General features: G+C 41.6%; 1 protein-coding gene across 3 annotated transcripts in view; it reads left to right on the top strand.

The window, feature by feature from the left end:
• Nucleotides 1-365: 365 nt before the first annotated feature.
• The window catches only part of sash1a (SAM and SH3 domain containing 1a), a 232,250-nt gene continuing 205,514 nt past the window's right edge, over nt 366-27,101 (top strand). For all 3 annotated transcript variants that reach the window (XM_072442765.1, XM_072442756.1, XM_072442749.1), the window contains exon 1: nt 366-887. In XM_072442765.1, coding sequence (XP_072298866.1) covers nt 366-887 — 522 coding nt within the window. The remainder of the gene's footprint in view (nt 888-27,101) is intronic.

The following is a 27,101-nucleotide window of genomic DNA, read 5'->3' as shown; positions in this document are numbered from 1 at the left end:
ACGCGCTGGCGGTGACGGTGACGCGCCGCGGACCGTTGTAACTATAAGTGGCCGTTTTGGATGCAGCGCGCGCGCGTGGAGGAGGATACCTGTCACCGTGTACTTTCCACATCTGGGATTAACCTTTGCGTGAGATTTACTTTGATTTCTGGGAGAACCGGGATCATCTGCGAGCCGCTTGTTTGAGTGGATGTTGACATGTATTCTACCTGTCGACGCGAAAGTGGTTCTTTTGCGCGCAACAAACCAACTCCCGTTTGACTTTACGATGTCCGTTTTTGATACAGCGCGCGTCCTTTTGAGCGAGGAATAATAAGTTGTGTGTTTGTGGGGGGGGGGGGTCCGAACAAAAAACACGCGCAAAAATGACGACCAACGGACCTGTCATCGTGTTCGAGTGGCTCAAGACGCTCCAGCTCGCCCAGTACGTCGAGCCGTTCGTGGACAACGGCTACGACGACCTGGAGGTGTGCAAGCAGATCGGCGACCCGGACCTGGATGCCATCGGCGTGTACGTGCCGCACCACCGGCAGCGCATCCACGAAGCCGTGCGCCGGCTCAAGGATGAGGCGAAGGAGACTGCCGCCAGCGGGCTCTACTTCACGCTGGAGCCGATGGCCACCGCCGCCACCACCGCCGCGGACGTGTACGCCGGCCACATGGTCAGCCAGTACGAGTCCAAGCTGCGGAGCTCCAAGTCGTGGACCGAGCCTCTGAACGAGCGCGCGCCGCGGAACGGGGGGTACACGATGGGCGCGCAGAGGAACCTGACGCTGGGGAACCGGAGGGACGCCACGGTCTACCCGAAGCTCAAGCTCAAAATCATGATTAGGGATAAGCTCATCCGGGACGGAGTCAACCTGGCCCGGCCCCCGTTCTCCAACAAGGTAAGAGCCGGTTCACGGGGCACGTGGAGGAGGAGGAGAAGGAGGAGGGCACCGGGGTCACGACGGTCACCGCGGTCACTGTCAGAGTGTGAGGGAAATGCACTTTATCATGTCAAAAAAATACTATTACAGACACAATACAGTCCAACAAGTGATACATGGAACAGTTTATTTTCATGCTTAGTGTTTATCTTTTTTTTACTATTTTATTTTTCATCAGAACATAAAACATACACAAACTCAACAACACTTATTACACCAAGAGAGGGGGCAAAAAACAAAATAAATAAATGTTAGGGGGAATAGAAATAAAATAAAATAAATAATAAAAAGTTAAAAAAAACTCAAGAGCCTGCTTAGTGTTTATCATGTGTACATTTACTTTGCAATAGGGGAGATGATATATCATGATGAAATGTGAGCTACTTTTATGGCTAATCATACTTCTATTCTTATTTTTTATTAGTTGTAGCACATACCTGTTAATGGTACGGTACAATAAAACAATCGTGATGTTTTCTGCAGCGATATATCGTGCGATAGTAATGCTTATCGTGACAGTTCTTTTCACTTTCTGGAGGAAGGAAACGACTAACCCTGACCCTTTATAGCTAAAATTTGAATACATTGCCAAAAACAAAATAAAAAAAGTTTCCTGTTAGTGCAAAGAAAAGACACACATCATTATTATTGAGTCAAAAACTATCTTGCTGAATGTGCTGCAGTTTTAAAGAACTGTGTAATGGAAATGAGGACTGCACACCAAACTGACAGCTTCCACTGACCCATCACAGATTCATGTTTCAGTTCCATACTTAAGGCTGCCGAGCGTCGACTAGTTTTAAAGAAGTGTGTATTAGTTTAGTGCCAGCGGTGGTTTTGTGTGGCATCAAAGCGTCTGTCAGCGCCTCCGCTTCATCCATCATCCTGCCTAAAACGCCCCGTCACTCACGGCGACGCAGTGTTTCCAAAGGGCGCGTGTCTCTAAATAAGCCGGCAATGACAGGCTGGAGAGCGAAAAGAAGATTTACGTCTGTACTATTCATCTACCTGGTCTTGGACTTGAAAACTACTACTCACTACTTACTGCAACTACTACTTTTACTGTGGGGATGCAATCGTCACGTTTCTGTGTGTTACGCGCTATTAAGAAACTGACTACTGAACTGCTGCAAACTACAGAGAGTACCACGACTGCTACTGCAACAACAACTACACTAACTTCAATAACTACGAGTACAATGCCAACAAATATACTGGGCTACTACTACAAGTACAATGCCAACAAATATACTGGGCTACTACTACAAGTACAATGCCAACAAATATACTGGGCTACTACTAGTACAACGCCAACAAATATACTGGGCTACTACTACTACTAGTACAACTCCAACAAATATACTGGGCTACTACTACTACTACTAAGGACTATGGCTACTACTACTAAGGACTGGGCTACTACTACTACTACCACTACTACTACTACTACTACTACAACTACTCCGAACTACGACCACTACTACTACTACTACTACTACTTCTACTACTACTACTACTACTACTGAGAACTACTAAGAACTACTACTCCTACTAGCACTACTGCTACTACTCCTACTACTATTACTACTACTACTCCTACTTCTACTCCTCCTCCCTGTTCCTCCTCCTCCTGCTCCTTCTCCCCCTCCTCCTGCTCCTCCTGCTTCTCCTCGTTCTCCTCCATGCTCCTCCTCCTGCTCCTGCTACTCCTTCTCCACCTCCTCCTGCTTCTCCTCCATGCTCCTCCTCCTGCTCCTGCTACTCCTCCTCCTTCTCCACCTCCTCCTGCTCCTGCTCCTGCTCCTCCTGCTTCTCCTCCTTCTCCTCCATGCTCCTCCTCCTGCTCCTGCTCCTGCTACTCCTCCTCCTCCTGCTCCTCCTCCTCTTCCTTCTCCTCCTCCTCCTGCTTCTCCTCCTTCTCCTCCATGCTCCTCCTCCTGCTCCTGCTCCTGCTACTCCTCCTCCTCCTGCTCCTCCTCCTCTTCCTTCTCCTCCTCCTCCTGCTTCTCCTCCTTCTCCTCCATGCGCCTCATCCTGCTCCTCCTCCTCCTTCTCTTTCTCCACCTCCTCCTGCTCCTCCTGCTTCTCCTCCTTCTCCTCCATGCTCCTCCTCCTGCTCCTGCTCCTGCTACTCCTCCTCCTCCTGCTCCTCCTCCTCTTCCTTCTCCTCCTCCTCCTGCTTCTCCTCCTTCTCCTCCATGCTCCTCCTCCTGCTCCTGCTCCTGCTCCTCCTCCTCTTCCTTCTCCTCCTCCTCCTGCTTCTCCTCCTTCTCCTCCATGCGCCTCATCCTGCTCCTCCTCCTCCTTCTCTTTCTCCACCTCCTCCTGCTCCTCCTGCTTCTCCTCCTTCTCCTCCATGCTCCTCCTCCTGCTCCTGCTCCTCCTCCTCCTTCTCCTTCTCCACCTCCTCCAGCTCCTCCTGCTTCTCCTTCTTCTCCTCCATGCTCCGCCTCCTGCTCCTCCTCCTCCCCCTCCTCCTCCACAGGTCTGGTTCTCCCTCTCGTCACTCGTGTTATAGTTCAGGCTGTTGTTTACATACTGGGGGCTGCGTGTGAGGTGTCACCAGCACTTCAGGGGTCAAAGGGGAGATTCTGTTGTGGTTTGGCATAAGGTCTGAAATGGAGTTATATTTGTCAAACCCACAGTACAGCGTGTAAATAGCATTTGAAGTAGCTGAGTATTTATGGTAAAAATAAGTGTAGATTACCTCTTTATTAAGTGACTCATTTAGTGATTTTGGGACAGTAATATGAGAGTAGAGCTACTTTTACTGCCCCCGCTTGCATACTCAGCAAAACGCTCAGACAAATCTGATTTATCTTATGAGGCAAAATAAGTTTGTCTTTATGAGCTGCTGTCAAATAGAGTCATGACTTATATTGTAACATATAAAACTGCAATTTTACTTTCCCCAAGGTGAAAGTTGATTTGTTTATAGTTTCTTTTCACATCAGGATATAATGCCAGTGAAAGGTGTCACATTCTCTTTAATAGCAAATCTAATGCCAAAACGACTTAATTGATTAATTCATTATTTTATAATAATTGTCAACTAGTTTAGTAATTGAATAATAGTTCTCCGGATTTAACACAGACTCCACAACTCTGCTGAGAGAAGAGAACTCAGAACTCATTACTCAGACAAAGCAAGATTTACACCAGAAACATACAGAACAAATTTACATTACTATTTTTGATTTAAAAAAAAAATTCTGTCTGTAAATATCCTCAAATCAGGACGTCCACTATAGCTTCATCGTGTCAAATTGAGTGAAACATTCACACACCTTTTGCGATCCAAACAACTATGTAATTAGTCAGAGGAATAATGTTTGGATTCGTTACTTGGGAAGATGCCCGTTCTTTGCAGCCCTAAGCAAGTCATAACATTTGTAAAACGGCTCTTTTACTACCGACAAGAGTGAACCTTTTTGTCCCTTTTTGCTGTTTCACACCTTCTCTGTGTTTTGTCAGCTGGTTCGCTGCCTGAACTCTTTTGCATTTGGCCTGACTCCTGTTGTCTCTCCGACTTAAGGATTAAATGCATTTTTGCAACAAGAACAATATGAACACGATGCAATAGTTTCAACCTCGATTAGAACAGAACAGGCTCATGATACTGATTTAGATCATTTAGTAACTTCATTAGTAGTCGAATAGTATTTTACTAGTTAGAATAGTAGAATGTAGGTTTCAACGCAATATAATAAGACTTGCTTTATATATATTTTATCTTATACTTCTTCTGAAATTGATCAAAAACAAACTAAAACTATTCAGCAAGGGTCCAAGTTTGTCCTGTTTTTTGTTTGGTTTTGTTCTTGTTGTTTGGTTTTGTTCTTGTTGTTTGTTCTTGTTGTTCTTCCAGTATTGATACCTGCTCAAATTAGTTTTATTATCAAAAATATAGTAAACCTTTATGTTTAAGGTAAGGCACAGGGAGCAGGCTGTGATTGGAAGTGACAGAAAGGTGGCAGTTTTCCAAGATGGAAGTCATCACTGGGAAAAATAACGCTTCAAGACCTCACAAAGGCTTTTAATTTCAAGCGTATTTTTATTCACAATGTTTAACCATGAAAACGTCTCACTCCGACTGTTATTTTGTCCTTGCGTCCCGGTGCAAATGGAAGAGCGAGCCCTTGACCGTCCCGTTCCTCCCTGAAACCAAAGCCGCTCACATAAATACTGCCAAGAGAGCTTAACCCTCCAGAACTAACACTTTGTTTTAGTGCGGGGCTGACACATAATCCCTCGCAAATCCCTCAATGAATCTCAGTGGGATTCACAGATAGGCAAAGTGGCAAAGACAAAAAAAAAGGGCTTTCCAGAGTGAGACGGTCTAGTAGCAATGCTTTAAGCTCATTTAGCAGATATGAAAGGAGCGGATTGGAATGCAGCGATACAGGGTTTTATACAAAAGTGTAAAGGGAAACGCGCAGCCACTTTGGACGGCAACCTAGATTTCTTTTTTTTTCAAACGGAGATTAGCACACCCCCTCTCTCCACAAATGTACACGCCAAAGCTGAATGTCTGTAATAGAAATAATTCGTAAAAGTGGACAATTGTAACTCAAACATAGTTGTACGTATCACAGAATGGTTCAATGAATTAATACATGCTTTTTTGTATTGTGTGTTGTAGTTGTTTTAGGACTAGAATGGGTTTGATTCCTGGGTATGTTTGGGTAGAGTTTGCATGTTCTCCTCATGTCTGGGTGGGTTTTCGTTCAGGTACTTACCGGTACTTTTAGTTATATTAAAATTAACCTTAATTTAACAGGCCTACTAAAACTGTGTCAAAATAAAAACTGAACAGAGACAAAACCAAGACTAATCGAGGCTAATTTAGGCATTAACATTGGGGGAAAAAAATCTGCCTTTTTTAACGTTTTCATGTTAAAAAATGTATCTTGACCTTGTTGTGATATCAGTTATTGCATTATCAACACATACATTTACTTTTTTTGTTATAGTGTGCAGTGCTATACTTTTAACCTTGTTCCATCGGTGTTTCCTCATCATTAGTTCACTCAAAGTTGTATTTAGAAAAGTCCTGTTTTCACCTACCCTACCTATTAAAACTCCGAGCGATACGTAGGTTGTCAAAAATTAAAACATGTAAATGACAATCTGCTGCTTTTTACGGTGAGCGTTTCACAACAAAGAGGAAGAGTTTATCAACGGAAATGCACAAATAATCTGCGTATGTTATACTTAAACACTAAAGTACCAAAGAAAAGCATAATATGTCTCCTTGTCTTGACAGGAAGGGCATCTTGGCTGAATTATTTGATGCATCTGGTTAGGGCGGGGCAAAGGCCGGGTCGAGGTCTTCCTTGTCTCTTCATATGAGCGAGTGAGCGAGTTCCTCTGAAACGGTCCCGTCCCAGCGCCTTTTCGAATACACGAGAGACGTGTGAGGAGAAGGCTTTGTGGATGTCACTGCTCTCGCTGCCCTTGAGAGGAGAGGGCAGCCCCAATGGAGACAGACTCACACAATTATGGGATTCATCATGCCCGCCTGGATCCAAAGCAACCGGGGCTCATGAACAAAAAAAGAAAATCTGTAATACATGAACAATAACTGATATATATTCAACCACTATGATTTATTATGCTTTTTCTGGTACTTATTATTGAACTGAAAACAGGATCACATTACAAGGAGGCTCAAAAAAACCAAAAAAAAGCACAATTTCCCCCCTTACTTTCCGATTAAGGCCAATTTTAGAGGAGAGCAAAACAAAACAAAAATAAGAAAAAATAAGAAAATTATGAATGATGTATAACCAGGAAAACTCATAGCTGCAGTCATAAAGATCAGAACATAAGTATACATGCAAGTAATAACAATAAAAGGAATAGCAGCAATAACCACAGTAATTATAATAGTGGCAGTAAAGTAAATAATATATCTATTTTTTTTAAAGCTTTTTGGCCCACAGACTTTATTGGACAGGACAGATGAGAGAGAAGGGAGGACACGCAGCAAATACTGTATTTAAGTCGCACCAGCCAAAAATGCATAATGAATAAAACATATATAAATCGCACTGGAGTATGAAATGCAGTTGCAAGTGTGAAAATAACAAATAATATCACATATAAGTCGCTCCGGAGTATAAGTATATAACAAGTATAAATATAAGTATAAGTCGCACCCTGGCCAAAACTATGATAAAAGGTGCGACTTATAGTCCAGAAAATACGGTAGTTGGAGTCGGGAGCCAAACTCACGACACTGCACCAAATATAAATAAGTTTACAGCAGTTAAAAAGATGTTTAACCATAGTTTTCCTTCTGCAGTTATGGGTAATCTAATTTGGGATATTACGAGAACAATTTGCAGTTTATTTCCATCAGCCTGGTTTATCACCTGAAAAGTACACACATTGTTCCCTGGTGTTTTTGTCAACAAGCATTTACCAAACATTTTCCCTTAAACACTCAGCCGGGTGCAATAAACAGCCTGGATCCTTTGTAAAGGTCCGCCGAGACCCCTTTACCCCTTCACGAGACGATTCCCTCTGATGTAAACAAACCCTTTTCTTTGTGAATCTCTCATTGGGGAACAATAGTGCGCAGAATAATACAGGCGCTGTTGGTACTTGGAGTCTTTGGCTTAAATCACAGGATATAATAATAAGGAAACGACTGCAGGAGATGAATGACGAGGTTTTATATTATGTGTCTCTCTGGGTTAAAGTCGTATGTCAAGTGTGATTTAGCCCTCCAGTCTTTATTTGTCTTTGCAGCGATTGTCGTAAAAAAGCAAGGCCGTTTATAGTGTTACATTTTAGTGACGGTTGGCATTTTTAAGCCTGGATATTACACTTTTCTGGATGGTATGTAGAGAAGTGTTCATGAAAAAAGACGATTCATTAGTGGAAGACAAGACAAGACTTGGTAGGGCTGCAAGGTTAATCGTAATCAAATCGTAATTTGAATGGATGCAATTAGCAAATGGCAAATCCTGCAATTTTAAATGTACCATCGTTCAAACAACGAAATATCCCGTCTTATTCTGTTTAGATCTGCTCTGTTCTGATCTGTTCTGTTTGTCAGTTCTTTTTTCAGTCTTTTTTGTCAATTCTCCTGGCTGCAGTTAAAATGTGAACTTTGAACAGAATCGGATTATTAAAACGCAAATCACATTTCTTGCGTCGCAATTTTTGTAAAAAAATAAATAAATCACAATTTGATATTTTTGTTTTATTGGATTATTTCTTTTTTCCCAAAAATCTTTACTGAAAGTTTGACCAGCAAATGAGTCATTTTTGTCACATTTGGAAGTGAGGATAAACCCATTCACTTCATAACTTCCAAAACCTACGGGACACAAATTAAAAAAAATAAAACAACACTTTAGATGAATTTTTATGCTAACATTCCATGATGTTACAGTTTGCACCGTACACTTACATTGTGAATAGGTAATGTATATAAACTGTAAATGGCAAAACATTTGTGAAATACAGTTGTAGCTGATGCAATAGACTTGAGAACGAAAAATCATTTTGTCCGAGTCGTCTCCATTTGACCTCAACCTTCACCCAAAGGCGTGAAAACAGCTGAAATACTCTCACTGTAATTCTGAAGCCTAAACAACTGTTTCACCTCTTTGTCAATTTCCAACAATGATCTGATAGCAGCGCATCCCAATTCAAGAAGACGTGGCCCAGTCCTTTTTGGCATGCTAATGTCTAAAACAACAGGCTCAGTCAGTCATAATAGCGCCTCATTGTTAGCGCTGTGTGTGTCGGGAGGAAGTGTGCGCTAAACATGGGAGATTCTCTATTGTCTGATGGAGCCTCACGTCCTTTCAGCCACGCACTGTTTTCTAGTCCCAATTTCCGTCCATTGAAAGAGAGCGCGGAGGCAAGTGTCCAGCATTGTGCCGACGGGTGGCCGATGATAACCACTGGGGTGTCATGCCAAAGAATGGAAAAAAAAGCGTTGTAAATAGTATGGTTTTTTTATCGGGGGACTTTGTGGTGCCGCCTTGGTTTATGAAGTGAAGAGAGTTTTTACAGGTCAAGGCCTTTCACTCATTGGGTTGCAACAGCTGACCAAATCCCATGGGCGGGGCACATCAGAGTGTCCCGGTGAATGTAAGCAATGCACCCAGAGGTGTCGCGGCAGCTGCTGACCATAATAGCGCTGGCGTTTAGCTTTAACGACAAAAGGGAAGTGCAGTAGCTCCCTCATATGCTTCACTCTCACCTCACTTCCTGTCTCTAATCGTGGTTAATATCCTGCCACTCTCACGGGCAGGAAATGAGGTTTGGTTTAAAGATGACCTGCAGTTCGCTCAGATGCTCTTGGAATGAAGGCTTCGTAGGACAAGGGCCAAGAGTAACCTCACAGATTATATAGTTGTGAATTGACTTGTGTAAAAAGGTTTGTGCTTGGATTAAATGGTTAAATTGCTGTACAGATTGCTCTATCCTAATATACAGTACACAATATCATCTATTCAGTTATCAACCCTAGGGCTACTGGGATATTGTTCATCGTAAGGTATCTTCTCAACAATCATTTTAGTCACGCTATTTCTGTTGTACAAGTTTGTAAGATGGTGAATAAAGCTCTGATAACACTGAGCTGGCAAATGCTGTATTGATATTACAGCTTTAATAAGGTAAAGTTGTGCAATATCGGCTCCCGTTTAAATTGTTTGGGAAGAGGAGGGACTTTCAGCTGATGTTTAGCCAATCGCAGCAGATAATTGACACACTTCGACGATAAAACGATTATAGTTTTTGGCAAACCGAATGTAAGGCATCATAGTACTGTTTTATAACCGTCTATAGCTTGTTTAAAATTATGTCAGCAGGCCCATATGTCAACTCTGCAACTACTCCAACTTGTTTTACTTTAGGCTGTGTTCCTCCAACTGTGTTACACCTCTTCACGTCTTGTGTTTTGATCATTTTGAGTCAATATTTTTTCTCTTCCTTGAGTAAAACTCCTGTGGCAATGGTGTATTCCCGAACCACTGGCTTAGGGCTCAAAGTCGCTGGAAAAGACTCCGACCACCGCCATAACCCTAATAAAATAGTGCAGCGATACTTTCCCTCACTTATGTATAAGTCACTAAATTCCGCCCACCTTTTAATAGCCGTTGCTCACTTTTAAGAACTCTATTTCCTCCTCATTCCTCTCCACAAAAGGGCTTTCATTTGCCTGTCCTCATTCTTACCTTCTGCACAGAGACGGGGCAGAGTGCCATATGGAGAAGTGAAGCCTTCCCACAAAAGCCCTGCAGTTTCCATGCGGTTCTGCTGAGAGAACTGTTTGCATAGTCTTTTTAAGGACTGCTTAAGGGCATAATCAACCCCCGGGCCCATAAAGGGGAAGCGGTAAAGGAGCCACGCTATTGTTCAGCCCGGACACAGAAAGTCAATTAGCAGAGCGAGTTCATAAATAAGTTTGGTGAGTTGTAGGTAAAGTTTGCTTGCTAAGTGTTTCTTGGGGTAAGCGTCTCATATTTACGGCCTCTTTCTAAAGCGTAAACTGGTTCTGACCACGGAGAGCATCTGTGAGAGGGCATCAGTGATCTCTATCAGGGTGACCTATGACCCCGCACACTCTTGACCGAGTGCAGTTTTATAAGGGGCTTTGATGTGACGTTTATGGAAAAGAAAACACACTTAACTTCGTCAAACGTTGTTGAAATACGTGAATAATACAATATATGTGTGTCAGAAATGGAATGGGTTCATACATAACTACTTGAAATATTACTAAGATGAAATGGCAAATTAGAAGTAGTAAAAAGTAGTTATTCACTTATTAGTTTGTGAGGATGGGACAAAATATGCAATGATAAATACCATTATTGTTACTAGTTGTGTTTTCCATTTGAAGTAAAAAAAAAAATATTACCAGAAATTACGACTGCAATTAAGTATTATTTTTGTAGCGATTATTTTTCGATTATTTCTATTGAAAATGTAGAGTTTTTAAATACATTATCAAGCAAATAAAGGGTGACTGAAGGTTTCAAGATAGGGAATAAAGTGTTTTGACTTAATAATGCTTCTGTTTCAGTTATAAAAAGGACACAGATTGTGATCATTTTTTTGAATACCTGACTTTTCACAGTTAATGAATCGATTAATCGCTATGGAACTACTAGAAATACATTTAGTATCTGCTTCTACTGCCAGTACCACATCCACTGATAACATTCACTATTAACAAGTTCAACACGTGAGATATGAAAATGTAGTTGGTAAAAGTACTACAATTACTTTTTTTTACACATTCATCCCTCAAGAACAATATGAGCTGAAGAATATGCTCCGTGTTGGGGCTTGCTGCTTATTATGCACTTTAGCGCAGGAGTTGAGGCGGGAGTTGAGGCTGTCAGTGTGTCTGTCAGAGAGCCCTCGGACCGAGTCTCCAGGGAGTGTGTGTGAATGTGGGAACGCAGGCTTACAGTGTGTGTGTGTGAGCGTGTGTGTGCGTGTGTGTGTGTGTGTGCGTGCGTGTGTGTGTGTGTGAGCTTGTGTGTGCGTGTCTGAGCGTGTGTGTGTGTGTGTGTGAGCTTTTGTGTGAGCTTGTGTGTGTGTGAGAGAGCGTGTGTGTGCGTGTCTGAGCGTGTGTGTGTGTGTGTGTGTGAGAGAGAGCGTGTGTGTGCGTGTGTGTGCGTGTGTGTGTGTGTGTGAGAGAGAGCGTGTGTGTGCGTGTGTGTGTGCGTGTGTGTGTGAGCGTGTGTGTGTGCGTGTGTGTGTGTGTGTGCGTGTGTGTGTGCGTGTTTGTGTGTGTGTGTGTGTGCGTGTGTGTGTGTGTGCGTGTGTGTGTGTGTGTGTGTGCGTGTGCGTGTGTGCGTGTGTGTGTGTGTGTGTGCGTGTGCGTGTGTGTGTGTGTGTGCGTGTGTGTGCGTGTGTGTGTGTGTGTATGTGTGTGTGTGTGTGTGTGTGTATGTGTGTGTGTGTGTGCGTGTGTGCGTGTGTGTGTGTGTGTGTGTGCGTGTGTGTGTGTGTGTGTGTGTGTATGTGTGTGTGTGTGTGTATGTGTGTGTGTGTGTGTGTGTATGCAGGGCTAAAGATGCTGTTTCTCACATGCTCTACTACTGTATTGTAGGTTAATTTTTCAACCCCATACACTCGACTAGAACTTAAAGTAACATGACATGAATACAAATACCGTATTTACCGGACTATAAGCCGCACTGGACTATAAGTCCCACCAGCCAAAAAAAGCATAATAGAGAAGAAAAAAACATATATAAGTCGCACTGGAGTATGAAATGTGGTTGCAAGTGTGAAAATAACAAATTATATCACATAAGTCGCTCCGGAGTATAAGTATATAAGCATAAATATAAGTAAAAGTCGCACCCCGGCCAAAACTGGTGCAACTTAGAAAATACAGTAAATACAAATAGCTGATACATTTTAATGTAAGAAAGCAGCCACTCTCATTTGATTGTTTTGGGATGTGAAAAGCTGATTTAAAAAAAAAAGAAAATGTGCACAGAAGGCACGAGGAAATATGAAAACGTGGCTGTTTGTTTTTTACACGTTTTCTTCTCTGCTTCTCTCACACTGTCTGTCGATCTGTCGGGACAAACAAACGGCAGCTGGGCATTTCTTGCTTTATTTCACTTTACGGTTCTGTATTATAAAGAATTAAAAAAAAAACACACTCTCAGCGTTGTTTTCCTTTTTAAAACAGTAAAGACTTAGTTGAGAGAGTGGAGTGGCCCCCGTAGGATTCACCGTGACAAAGGATCAAGCTCAATATGTCAACAACAGATTGCGGTGGAAATCGAGACATCAGGAACTGTTTAGCTTCATTCTTCGCTTCAGTCCAAGTTACTTATAATTACTCCGCGGGGAACTTCCATCTGAGACTCTGCAGTAACTGGCTGTTGTGTTGAATGCGCAGCTGTGTGGGCGATGGAGGATTTGCACCACTGCTCTGATCAGATTGTCTCCGTCGGTTCAAGTCCACTCCTAAACTTTCCCTATCTCAAAATGCACTCGAGCGTGGTTGGTGAGCACGGCTGGAGAGTTTGCAGTTTCAGTGGTGGTTCTACAGAGCAGTAATGCATTTGTTTACACGGCTAGAGATGTCAAGATTTCAATTGTTTCGATTGTTGTGAAAAGAAACATTATGATGATTATGACCTGCAGCAGTCAGACCCTTCATTCACTTTCAGTCTCTTTGTCTACTGACTATTCCTTTCGACAAGCTTCATGACATCAAACTTTCTGAAGGATGAAATGGAGTTAATGTGATATAGACCGAAATTAAATAGATTTGCTTCTAAATGGTCTTGATTATCAATGAACTGAATAATTTTGACATACTCTTCTCCCCTTCAAGTCCCTGAATTAGTTCTTGTGGTTCTGATTGGCAAAGTTAATTCATTTTAGGTGTAGAATGTTGACACTAGGGGGGTTAATAGATAATTGTGATTGTTCAGGTGACAATATTAACCAAAACATAATAATCTTGACAATTTTAAAAGAAAAAATACGGATCTTTTGTTCAATATATAGCCAAAAAAATTAGCTAAATGTAAAGAACTTCATTTTATCAGGCTGTTTTTGTCACATTTATCTAAAGTTATTTTGTCTTTCAGGGAGTTCAGTTTTGTAAAGCTGGTCTCAAACTTGAGGGACAGTCACATGTTCATAGGAAATTAAGATTTCACTTTTGTTTGTGACTTCCCTAGTGGACACAATTGCCTTTTAATTTCTAAATTAGCCTATTTAACTGAGAAAGTGTGGAGATGAATATGCTAGACCAGAACATTTAGACATGGCTCCCTTGTTGATTCATTTCTCCCTGTGGCCCTCAGAGGCAACTGTTGTTGTGATTTTGGGCCTTACAAAAAGAAATTGATTTGATTTGATTTGATTTGGTAGGTGGGAGAACAGGAATGATAATAAGTAGAAAAATAAGTTTGCCCCAGTGATGTGGGGGGGCAAACTTATTATGAGTGTGAGTTCCTGATTGGCAGTGTACACATTATTAAACATGTTTGCATGAATATAATAATAAGCAGTCCACCTCTTTGGCATTGAAGTCCATTAAATAAACACAGAAGTTCCAGTATCTCATAAAACCATAGTTGCTCTAACCAAGCTAAATAATTGGCTTCAATGGCCTAAAATGACACATATAAATGGGCAACATTAGCATATCAATGCACTGCGATGAAAAAGGCCGGTATCCGGGTGCAAACATGCCACAAAACAAAAACGCAGACTCACCGAATCCCCTGTTTTAACAGTCAGAGCGGTCTATTCCCGATGTCAGCACACGGATGACATGATATAAAACATTTAAATGACAGATTCTTAGAAACAATGATACCTGTGCAACTGTCCTGTTGCTCATTCTCTCGCAGCTTGTGACAGGAGAGGAACGAACTGGAATCGTATCGGTGCTGCGTGGCACGTGATTGGTCAAGGCTTGAGAGAAAACATGATCATAAAAGGTTCATTCACTGACACGCAATGCTAGGAATTTTCATATTTTGACCGCAGTACATGTGCTTTAAACCTGAGTGCAAAAGTAAGTTAGTTTTTGCTGTAGAATCCTATATACCACACGTTAATGCGCGATGATAATAGAAGCTACATCTGTACACATTATGTTATCTTGAAAAAAGCATTCAATTCCCTTTTCCATTGGGCCCCTGAAGGGAGTGGGTGATTCCAGCCGTGTGAGTGCATCTGAGCTGTCCGGCCCCTGCTGACTGTTCACTGGAAGAGCGAGGCGTGTGTGAACAAAGACCAGAGCTCACCTCGTCATTATCCGGCCTTATAATGGCAAACAGCTCCATTCTGACTGATGCTGCACAGACAGGGCTTATTATGAGAGCCACAGCGCTGTACGGGTGATCACTGCTCAGGCTAAAGGGGTCAGCCAGGTTACCATGGAGACGCAGAGAGCGGTAATTTTGGATTAAGGTACACTGAGTCGGTCATATACCTGTGTTCATGAGAAGCAGACGGACTTCTGAGTACGTTGACTTCCATAAATCAGTATTGGGGTCAGTATTTATCAGGATTAATTTTTCTTTATATTCACGGGCCACATTCTGTCATTTTTCTTTACTACAATAAGACTCCAGCTTTAAACAGTTGAGTAAATAACATGTATGACTCAGATACAAACTAATAATGAAGTGTTTCAATCTGCTATGTATTTCACCCTGGAGAGACTCGGACACAGGACACAGAAAGGACTGTTTAGCAAGCTTTATTACGGAGGTTATTTGGCGCTCAGACCCCGGTGGAAGACAGTGATCATGGGCACTCCATAATCTAATTAAATTAGAAGTCTCCCCCCGGAGTCTGGAGACTGGTGGTGGTAGATGTGGAGAGAAGGTAGAGGATGAGGGGAATGCAGAGGAGGAGCTGGGGAGGTGGTGGGTCGCAGTACGGTTTGAGCGGCCGAGCCATCTGCCTGAGGGCTTAAATGCGACCGCCTGGTGCTGATTGGAGCGGGGAGGAGTCACTTGAGAGCGTTGATTGGGGATGAGGAGCAGGTGCGAGGGTCATGGTGCAGACGCCCCCTGACCTTTCACCCTCCTTCTTGGCCGGGAAAAACTGCATAACCTCTTTGGGATAAGCGCAGAAACCTGGGAGAGTCCATGGTGAAGTGAGGGATCTGACTCTCACAGACGGACGCTGCTTGAGTGCGATGATGGCGCTGGGGAGAGGGGTCCTTCCATGGTGGCCGACGCAGATTTAAGTTAGGTCTTCCAGGTGAATTTACGCAGGCTTCATTTGTTCAACTCTTTATAGCTGAAATTTGAATAGCATGACCATAAATAATTTATACACAATAAATACTGAGTCCGGAAAAGATGGCTCCAGCTTTCATTCACTGAAGGGGCTCAACACGATCGTGTGTGTTTTGGGACTGAGATTAATGAGACGCTGCAGTGTCCTCAACACCGACGTTCCCATTGACTTTAAAACAACGTATCTCGATTGTAAAACTCCCAACAATGGAAAAAGTAGATGGATACCCGTGGAATATTTGTCTGGCGATGGACGAGAGGGACGGAGCTGTGAAACCTTTGGACATTTACAAAGTTGAAACATTTACTTAAACGTGGACGGGGTTTAGCCAAAAAATGCATAATAGAGAAGAAAAAAAACATATATAAGTTGCACTGGAGTATGGAATGCAGTGTGAAAGTAACAAATAATATCACATATAAGAAGCTCCAGAGTATAAGTATAAGTTATAAGTATAAATATAAGTATAAGTCGCACCCAGGTCAAAACTATGAAAAAGACTTATAGTCCGGAAAATATGGTACCCGACACCCGAAGGGACAGATACACTGGGGACATTTTATTTTCTATTTCCTTATGATTTTGTCTTCTCACACTCTTACCACTTAAAAAAAGAAGAAGAGAACTTGAACTTCTTTAACTGACTGAACATCACGGGGCAATGACACTTTTCTGATATTTTTTGTAGATCGCCACTTTTTAGAAAGATCTCCAGCTATAAAACAGAAAACAAAACACATACAGTTTCCCGCACGTGGCAATTCGTATTAGTTTTATTATCACCAATGGTCTAATAGACTTTTGTGTGTCAGTTCTGTGTCTAACCCTCATTACGTAATCTCAAATCCAGCCTATACTTTGTTCTTGGGCTCTCCACGAGTCAGCAGTTCTCCCCATGTAATAAGACACGGCTAAATCTGACAGTTGTAAAAGTCGTAATCTCTTCTAAGAAAAACATGACAAAGCACATTTTTTCCCGGAGCGCTGCAGGGTGAAGCAACCGTCCCTCGCATGAAAACTACTGCTAAATGAACAGTGACAGCTCTCGCGGCTAAGCACCGGGCCCCGACATGGCCCATAAATCGGCGTTCTTACCTGCGGATTCGGTCCAGGGATTCTGCGAGAGCACCGAAGGGACCGCGGCCACACCGCAGGGTCCTCAGCCTGGTCTAGTGTGCAGAGCGATGAGAGATGAGAGGGGCAGAGCCGAGAGCTGGAGATGCAGAGGGCCATTGTGGGGTTTCTCTTGCCTGCTTTGTGGAATATGTCAAGCGCGCTATATCGGTAACTTTATTTTTCAGCAATATATCACACTTCAAAATGTAGTAGCGTGACAGGCCTACTTCATTATCATTCAATATTGCACTCCCTGACTTCTAAACTTATGGAAAGGCCAATGATGGGACTGACTCTTTAAAAGGATTCAAATCTTCTTTAAAAGAGCTGTTTTTTCATCAATTTAAGAGCCAATCAACCGTAATCAGTAACGGGCGCCGGCAGGATTGTTTGTGAGGGTACACTACAGACAAAGTGGGTAACAGATTATAATTTGAAAATCCTTCGTTCCCGTGTCACCGTTGCCATCAGGTCTACAGACTCTCCTTGACTCTCTGTTTTGGATTTCCCACACTGCGCACAGGGAGTTAAAACTAAAATGTTCTTTCGCAGGGCGGGGTACTCGACGTTCGCAACCACACACTTAGTTTTAATATCGCAGAACCCAAGGGACTAGTGACTGGGGTGATGCCGTGAGAAACGGGTGCTCCATGTCCACTGTACACGTGCATTTGAGTGAAACATGCCTCTTCACTGTTTCCTCTCTGAAATGAAAGAACAGTGGATTCATCATCACAAATCAGGCTTAAAATAACGGCAAAAACTCCTCTATCGTGCAGCCAGACGCTTAGTTGTTGTAATATAAGGAGTCATTCACAAATATATAGTACAAATACAAACTGATACTGAAGTTTTACTGGCTACTTTCCCTTCAACTCGACTTTTTCACACGCCATTCTTTTACTCGATCTGTTGCACGTCTTCCACCTCTTTGCTCTAATTGTTCGGCTTCCAGGGCGCGGGCGGGGCCGACGGCAGCTTTGATCGCATACCTGAACCTGCGCCGTAATGACTGTAGTTAGCGCATTCCTCTCACACACACACACACACATACACGCACACACACACCTGCACACACCTGCACACACCTACACACACAGGCCCGCCAGGCTCGTGGAACGACCGCCCCGGCCCGCCAACGCTCTGTCAAGTGGTTTAATATTCATTTACAAACATTTACAGGGTCCAGTAAATGTCTAATATCTTTCTACTCAGGGGTTAATCCGAGCATCTACTGTATGTGGGGAAAGTAAAATGCTAACATGCACTGCTACTGTTAATTGTTGAAAGAAAGTCCTTAAATTAGCACTATGTCAACAGTATTGTGCGATTTTTTTTGCATTTCTTTTTTATCTAATTGGCAAAAATGAGTACATGACTTGAGTAATTGTGATGGTTGAATTATGCTATTGCTAAAGGGGAAGTAAGTGCGATATTGAAACGTCTATAAAAAATTAATCACACATTTTTTCAACCATTATTTGAAAGTTTACAAGATCATTTTTTTGTATTTTTTAACAGTTTTAAGCAGCTTTTTTTGCATTTTTAACAATGAATATACTCAATATTCAAATGTTGCATATCTTCGAAACAACATTCACAATATTATCTAATTTTCCATATATTTTTGTAACTTCTGAACTGCAATACTGCTCCCAAAGCTTGGATTTAGCAATTCTAAAGAATTGTCTGGTTAAATAGTTCCTCTCAATGTTTCAGCTTTTGCCTTAAGCGCAAACTAATTTTACAAACGCTGCGGTTCACCACTAAGCTTCTGTCACATACAAATTAAGCTGTTTTTTTTCCCTTTTCCCCACGATTCCTCTTGTTAAGATGACAACCAATTAGTCACGCCTTGATCTTGTCATTTTAATTGCGGCGTCAGAACATACCACTGCTAAATTACATCTTTTACACTGACATTTCTGCGGCGTTTCTCGTAATATTGCAGCACATTCGACACAAGTTACGATGACCCGTGTGAATATGAGACGCTTTGCTGCAGGCCCGGTCTCGGCAGTCATTAGCGGATGAAAGTAGACATGCTCAGTGCGCAGAGGCTGGAGTTCAAATCACTAATTGCTGCTTTTTGACCCCGATTCACGTCCGACTTAATTGTTCTATTCATTACGTGTTACTCACTTACTGGAGTTCTTCGTGTGGGAATAATTGTGGGCCCGAGTGTCACCGCTTCTTCAAAGATGGATTTTAAATTACACAAATGTTGGGTCTATACTTTTTGGGCCTGGAATAAAACAAACTTGACATGCAATCTTTTTAATCGTACGGAATGATAGATTTGTATTTTAGTTTGATTTTGGTCAATTCACTTTTGTTCTTTAGGACCTGAGAAAGAGTAGCTGTCAGTTTGCGGGACAGCTAATGGTGACACAAATAAATCAACTTTAAACAACCTCAAGAGCACAATTCTGACTCGAGTAGACATTTCACTAGCAAATATTTGACTTGTCAGCGATTATTTTTACTATTAGTCGACAAGTCAAACCATTATTTCTATCGTACTTTGAGATTTTTAAATACATTATCAACCAAGCAAAGGTTGAAATATGGCGACTGACGGCTTCTAGACAGAGGCTATTTACCAAAAGGGTATTATTGATGAAATTTGCATATAATAACGCCACTGTCTTTGTATTAAAAGTTATATTAGTATGTGTTTTTGAGTTGTGTTGAGCCCAGATAATAATTGCTATTATCAAAATCTGATTACGATTATTTTTAATACCTACTTCAATTAATCGTTGCTGTAGTCTCAATATCGGATCAATATCATTCAAATCATTGAGATTTAAAAAAAAGTTCATATTGCAATATTTGGCAGGAGGTATATACCGACATTCAAAGGCAACGTGTGAAAGTCAGAGCGGATGAGTCAAAAGAGATGAAAAGTCCGACTCGTGCCCGTCGTTTCCTCCTGCCCCGTACGGCTCGCGGCAGCATGAGGAATCTAGTACTTTGCCTTTTGAGTGGACGGAGCTGAGGTTTGGATGAAGCTGGTGTTCACTTTCTCAGGACATCCAATATTCCTGCTTGTGTGTTTGTGTGCTTATGTTTCGACTTCATCAGCTGCGCTCAAAACCACCAAACCGCTGCGTTCATGTCAGCAAATCTTTCAGCCGAAGCAGTGCCAAACCAGGCCTTGTTTACTCTAATAACCCTGGGGAATTCATTCTTGGGAACAGTTGGAAACGCGTCAAGTTTTTCCCCAGTCGTTTTTATAGAAGAAAATGTGGCCTTTGGGTTTGGCGCCTTCACCAAACCATTTCGAAACCTGCCAACTTTAGAATACTTTAATAGTCTTGGCTTGTTATTCCATGTAAATAAGCCGACTAATATAGTGTTGCTATTTACACGTAATACTTCTACTTCTGTAACTCAGTCTGTGTGACTTCTGATTTTATGTAACGGATCAAATGACTAACAAAGATTTGTATAAAGAGGATTAGCCAAAGTCCATATTTGTTTCATCATACAAGCCTTTGAAGAAATATTACAATGGCAGACGCCGTGGCACGTGGGAGCTTACACACTGTTGGTTATATCATTTGAAGAATAATAAGACCTGGATCATATGAGGTTATTCAGGTTCTAACAACTCTGCTTTGCCCAGAAGAAGATAAGAATACACCAGCTCTTCCATTTTGCATGTCCATCCACTTAGATCCTGCTATTAAATGTTTAAAAGTTTGATGGAGGGTACTCGGTTCGAGATTTAATCATGTTTCATCATTAGTTAATGCATTCTAACTATACTTTGTCTTCACCACATTGACTCATAGTAAGAGGAGGAGACTTCTTTCTTTACCCAAAATGTCTATGTACAGCCCAGGGTTGATATCACCTACAATGGGATGTCCAGTCTGACAGCTCTCCTCTTCTTCTTCTCTCTCTCTCTCACTCTCCATCTGTCTGGGTGAAGAGCCGGGTCATGCATCAGGAGCCCTCTCCCAGCCTCACCCAGCCTCACCCGGCCTCACCCCCGTCTCAGCTCCTCCAGCCAGAGAGAACTGAGGAAAACACGCCAAGACGGAGAGTGGACTGAGCTGTCACAGAGATGAGGGAGGACAGTCCGACAGACAGAACACAGGCCCAGACAGAGAGAGACAGAGAGGGAGGGAAGAGCGAGAGAGACAGCAGGACTGACAGAGAGAACATTCTGAAGGAAGGAAAAAGAAGACATAATTGTTATAGACTGGTGACTAGTGTGCTGAGTCAATGAGGCAGGAGTTTTGAGAAGTGTCAGTGAGAAAAACCCGTATTAGTTGAATGACTAGGATAGAAAGAAGTTACATTAAAACTTTATTTACATTTCTTATAACTCCTAATTTGCAGAATTATAATACATTGATACACAGATACTAATTGATTCTAAAACAATTTAATATTCTCTATATTCTCATTTGAGCTAGAAGTTTTATAAATAGGACAACGCTGGACCTTTCCTGTCTTAGTATGTTCTTGCTCTACATCAGAACCAGTATAAGACCACGTGGTAATAATTGTGTTCAAACGCAAAAGAAACTTTCTGTTGGAGAAATGTGACATGTTTTTTTTCATAACACGATGCCAAGTGCACATTGTTCACAAATAAATTCTAACAGTTGGAGAAACTGGCAGAACATTATCATGTGTTCTGTTGCTCAGAAGTGTTGAACTGCGATCGATAGGGTGCTACAGACTGATTTTGACATCATCATAACACTCAATTTCAGCCTCAACTCTGGCCATGGACCCTATCAATGGATATCTTTGGAATATACTCCTGGGAGCAGGGAAACAGGCCCTCAGAAGAAAACGGGTGACACGTGATCAAGAACTCAACCGACATTGTCATTGACTTTCGTAAAATGAAATGGAAAGAAAACAAAAACCCAGAAAAATAAATAAATAAATAAATTGGACTTAAATGGTTTGTTTTGGACTTGGTGTGCCTTAGGGTCATTTGGATGTATTTTTTGTGTTATATTTATATATTTTTAAGAGTGACCATGTTTCGACACTCAATCAACTCTGACAGGGAGGCACTGCCTTATATCTGTCCTACTACTCTGAGCAGACAGATATAAGGCAGTGACTCACCCGTTTACTGTCAGAGGAACTGAAGAAGCTACTTGGATGAGTGGCGAAACGTCTTCATTCTTATAACTTTTGTCGACATAATTACATTTTGTTTGCTATATAACCTACATGGACGACTGGGGGTCTCTACATTTGTGTTGAAAAAGTCATTCTGTTTTCTAAAAATAATATTTTTATCATAAAAATCATAAGACTTTTTCTCAGTATTGAAAATATTGACATTGTCATCAATCAATCTGTAGTTTATCTTGTACACATTTGGAATATATCTCTTGCTTAAACATTTATTGTTATCCTGCAACATAATTCTACTTGATTGAACGTTAACAAAATGACAGAACACAAATCTATGCGTTTTTATATAAGAATTGATGTTAACATGATGTAAATGATCAGACTCGGTGAATGTCTGACCCACACCTGGCTCCTCGCTCCCCTCTCTGTACACGCAGCAGCTGTGGGCTTGGGAAAGTCTCTACAGACCTTCTGCATTGTGGTATGTGCCTTTGTTATGGCCACTTAGCCCTGACCACATCCCTATGGAGACACGATTTTCACCCCTCCCTCTCTTGATACTGTCCCAGGACGAGCACAACAATGGGCTCTGCTGCCTCCTGGTCTCCCAGAAGCCCTTGCTGCACTGATCCCTGTCCAGTCCTTTTATGGAACAGTTGCTTGGTCCCAGTGCTAAATACAACCACAGATATACACACTTTGGGCCACATTAAATTTAGATCCAGGTTGTCGAGCCGGCCAACATCTTTCAGTCCGTAAAGTTTATTGGAACGATTAGATGGACTGTAATCTTAGTGGTAAACATACTTGTATGGGAAATAGACTAGAATGTGTGTTCCAATGCGAGACATGCCTCAACTGTTATGTAAAGTGACCATTCATATTTTATTATCTGTGTCGAGATGAGTTTGAAAAGACAGTATAGGTATTTTTACACACTAATTTGAGGACAACGTGAAATGTAAACGGGGTGACTGACAGTATTATGAACACTGAAATGAATGAGATTGATTATAATTTGATTCAATGGCAGCAAACAACTAGTAACATTTATTTAAATACATTTGTAGTTACTGGTATATTTTGACTACAAGCTAAGATTTAAATGGTTCTTTGTTGTATAGAATTAGAATATCTAGTGTGTTGTTGTTGTTGTTGTTGTTTTTGTTGTTGATGTTGTTAGGGTTAGAATTAATCATCTTTTTTAAATGCGGATATTTTTGTACTTTGCATTCAATATTTCAATCAATTCACTTTCATCATGCCAGTTCCAAACCTGAATAAAGAAAGAGTTATTAGAGCATCTGGCATCAACCAATATCACAGCAATATACATTTTCATTCATTTTCATGCGCACATAAAATAGATTAAACGCATGATTATTTCCATCACTTTACCGCACTTCTCCTGCCTATCCAGTCCTTTTTTATTGTATGCAATTGAAAAGACAACTGTGAGTGCACTCCTGCCTCCTCAGCCGGTAAATTTAGGGCAGCGTCGTCGTCGTCTTGATTCCTTAAATATGTTTGTCTTGAAATCAAAGCCCCCTCTCCTCACTCTGATCATTACTCGCGAATCACAATCGAGCGCGCGGTGCTGGAGGGTCCTCATTGTTGATTAGCAGGAGGTTTCTGCTGTAATCCTAATCAGGATCAACCCTCTTGACTGCGGAAGAGGATGAGCAGGGCTTTGTTGTAGAATGCCATTATGTCCTTGGATGTTCACACGGATGTAACTTTTAGACGCGCCTAAAGCAGATTGTTTTTAAGTATGGTTAAGACAAAAATGGATTCCGATACTAAAGAAAATGTGGGATGCTTGAGTCGAAATTTTCTACATTTAAAGGCGCTGTACCTGATTTTTAACGCTCTTAAAAACTTGGAAAAACACTGTATTTTCCGGACTATAAGTTGCACCTTTTTTCATAGCTTGATCTTATACTCCAGAGCGACTTATATGTGATATTATAAACACATTTATATATCATTTTTAGAAGAATCTGCACTTCCTCTAGCTCCGGAGTTTGTGGAGTTGTTTAGAAGTGACACAGACAAAGAAGAATTCAATGGATTTAGTGATTTGGGGTAAAACTGATGCTTTGGTAAACTTGTTAGCATGTTCTTTATGCTATAGTTATCTGAATAAATGTGAATATGTTACGTTAACATATCAGACACTTACCACAGTTCGTTGTCTGTGCGTCATGTAGCTGAAGGTGTTAGCGTTAGCATACGTACACCTATTTGTCTGTGTGTCCTTGGGCAAGACGCTTAAACCGCTTTACGCATTCATACGCTGATGCATGTGTAAATGTGTAAATGATTTGCTGATGAAAAGCCCTTTTTGAGTGCCCAGTGGATGTGGAAAAACTATATATACGTTAAACTGTTTCACATGAAATCACATTCTCTTTGTTTATCCACCTCACTGAGCTGAAAAATGAAGCATATTTTCATGATTTGCTTTCACACAGCGCCCACATGATGTATATCTTGTGTTTATAGTCAGATATTTCTGCACAATACATAGACTTGCAGGAACTGTATGTATTCACTGCACTAAAGATTATTAGGCTCCAAGGACTGTAACTGGCTGCGACTGATGCATTTCATATGGCTTTATGTTGCATTCTTTCTTTAGACATAATTTGTCATTTATTTGGGAATGGGACCAATATAGAATGCAATGATAGTTCAGTGAAACCCAAATGATGCAATGGAACAAATGTGACGGAATAGAACAGCATTTCCATTGAGCTTGCGTGAATTCGAAATGTTATCTGCTATTATGACATCTTTGCCAAATAGAGACGGACTGGGTTTTTGTTCAGAGAGGCCAACGGTTACAGGTTGTCATAGCAACCCATTTTCTAAAAAAAAAATGGACACTGCGGAGGGGGGTGCCAGACTTGATATCCAGTAATGAGACGACCATAAAGAGGTTCAATGGGGGGGGCTCTGGGACTGCTTTTCATCTGCCACTGAACAGGCCAGAAGAAAAGTTGTCAGCCATTTCCAAAAGGCGGAACGGTTACAAAATGCGGCGCTTGTTTACAGCAATGGAGCAGTGTTAACGTGGGGGTGTGTTGAAAATGGTGTGAGGGGAAAGGGCTGGAGTGTAGCAGGACATCAACTGTCTAGGGGTGGTATTTTGTCAGAGTGCTGGTTCAGTTTTGGTGGATTTTCAGGATGACATGTCCCCCAAATATAGTTATGACCCCATAAACAAGCACACGCTTTGGAAGTGACTGTGCTGCAATGCTGGACATGGACAGTTTGTACCCTGAAGGAAATACTGACCAAATACGACCACACGGAAATCCAACAAGTATTTTTTTGATATAGAATTAGCTTGAAATCCGACCCGTGTGACAAATTTAAAAGCAAGCTAAATGTTTTGTTTTAATCCCTAATTTTAGTCAAGGCAAAGTGCACACCGCCCACTTTTTGTAGATGTAAGAGGATTACGTAAGATGGAATCAGAGAGTTGTGGTGTAGACGGCAGGATATTAACTGATAGTCGGATTTGTGTCATCTTTATGTAAAACAAGTGCAAACCTTTACAACAGCCAGTAATAAAAGAACATTTAAAAAGCACATTACTACACAATGCTATACAATTAGCCACAAGCTGCGTTTAAATGTTCAGTCCTATTTAAGCTGATAACAGGAAAGGAGGTTGAAGTGTCTTGTTCAATGACGCAATGGCAATATGTAGCGCTGGTATCAGGGAACAAACCGCAAACCTTGAGGTAAATAGGTGGTTAAGTGCTATCCTGACCAAAGACTTGTGCTTCCTTGGGGTTATTTAGCATTAAACTATAACATATGTAGATCTTTGTTTTCATTGTAACTCGTATTATAGTTCTGAGACTGTTCAAAACTGCTAAGCCATAGTGAAAATGTCACTGTGGCAAGCAGTGGATTTTTATTTACCTGTTTGTATTGTCAAATAAAAGCTACATGACATTTTTGAAAGCTACATGTTTACCCCACTTCATTCTTTTTCATAACCCAGTTCTGCCACACAACCTCCACTTTGCATTAGTGGCTTTGCTAGCAAATGTTGAATTTTACAATATATTTTTTCACAATTAAGTTAAAGTTTAGGGTTAGGAACAGTTAATTTGCTTACAGTTAGGGCTTTGGGACAGTTAAGCTAACCACATCTCGACAGAACTATGTTGTGGAAAAAAGAAATGTTTAAATACTGTACAGTAAACAAAGTAGTATGCAAAGGTGGTATCATTCTCAAGCCTTGAATGCAGGACAAAGCAGGATTACTCAAACCTGCAAGAATCAATCGAAACACAACTTGAAGTAAGCTTATGTTATAAAAGCTTATAAGTGTTAAACGCTCATGAAAGTCATATTTAAGAATATCAGGTTCATCTTGCATGAGGACAATTTAGTAACAAATTTAGGTTCGTAAATCAAAGCTAATATTTCCTACCTACTTACCTAATTACCTAGCAAATGTGTGTAATTCTTGCTGTGTTTTTGAACCAGTTCTTCAGCAGGTCAGTGTGCATAGAATACTAGCGTGTACTTGAGTACTACCAAGCGTGGCCGTGTAAACGCGCCGCACTTGCCTCTATAAGCCCTCGCCCTCATAGGAATGCCACTCTATAGATACCACCTCTGGTCACTCTATCCCGGAGGATAAGACAGCAGGCATGTCCCCAAGAAAGATCCTGACGCAGCCAAAATGGGGCATACCCTCCGGCGCTCAGCTGCTAATGGGCCGCAGTAACCACCCCGCGCTGAAGGTCAAAGGTCGAGTAGGATCGCTCGGTGATCTATGGGGGCGGAAAGGGAGAAGTGTGTCGTGCGTTCGGCAACATTAGCGGCCCCGAGGGTTGGGGCTTGTCAGGTGGATGTTTCCCGTTGTAAAGCAGGAGGTTGTTACTCCACTCACACGCAGTGACAGACGGACGTGGCGGACGCACACAAATCACGGCGCGGAGGCATCGAGAGGGAGGAATGTTTTGGCGGAATTTATTTTGAAATTTGTCTGTCGGCTCAAAAATGCAGAATGGAGGTATAAAGCAAAATTTTGACACTTTTTTAAATCGCCATTGACAAAAGGAATGCTGTCATATTTCTAGGCCAACGATTTCAAAGCAATGAAGCTTGAAAAAATGGTGCGCTTCATTGAATCTTTAA

The sequence above is a fragment of the Eucyclogobius newberryi genome, unplaced genomic scaffold (genome assembly GCF_026437365.1).
Source record: "Eucyclogobius newberryi isolate DKJ021-1_F unplaced genomic scaffold, fEucNew1.0.hap1 SCAF_1, whole genome shotgun sequence".
In the NCBI taxonomy this organism is placed as follows: Eukaryota; Metazoa; Chordata; class Actinopteri; order Gobiiformes; family Gobiidae; genus Eucyclogobius; species Eucyclogobius newberryi.
This window is presented reverse-complemented; position numbering and strand designations above follow the sequence as displayed.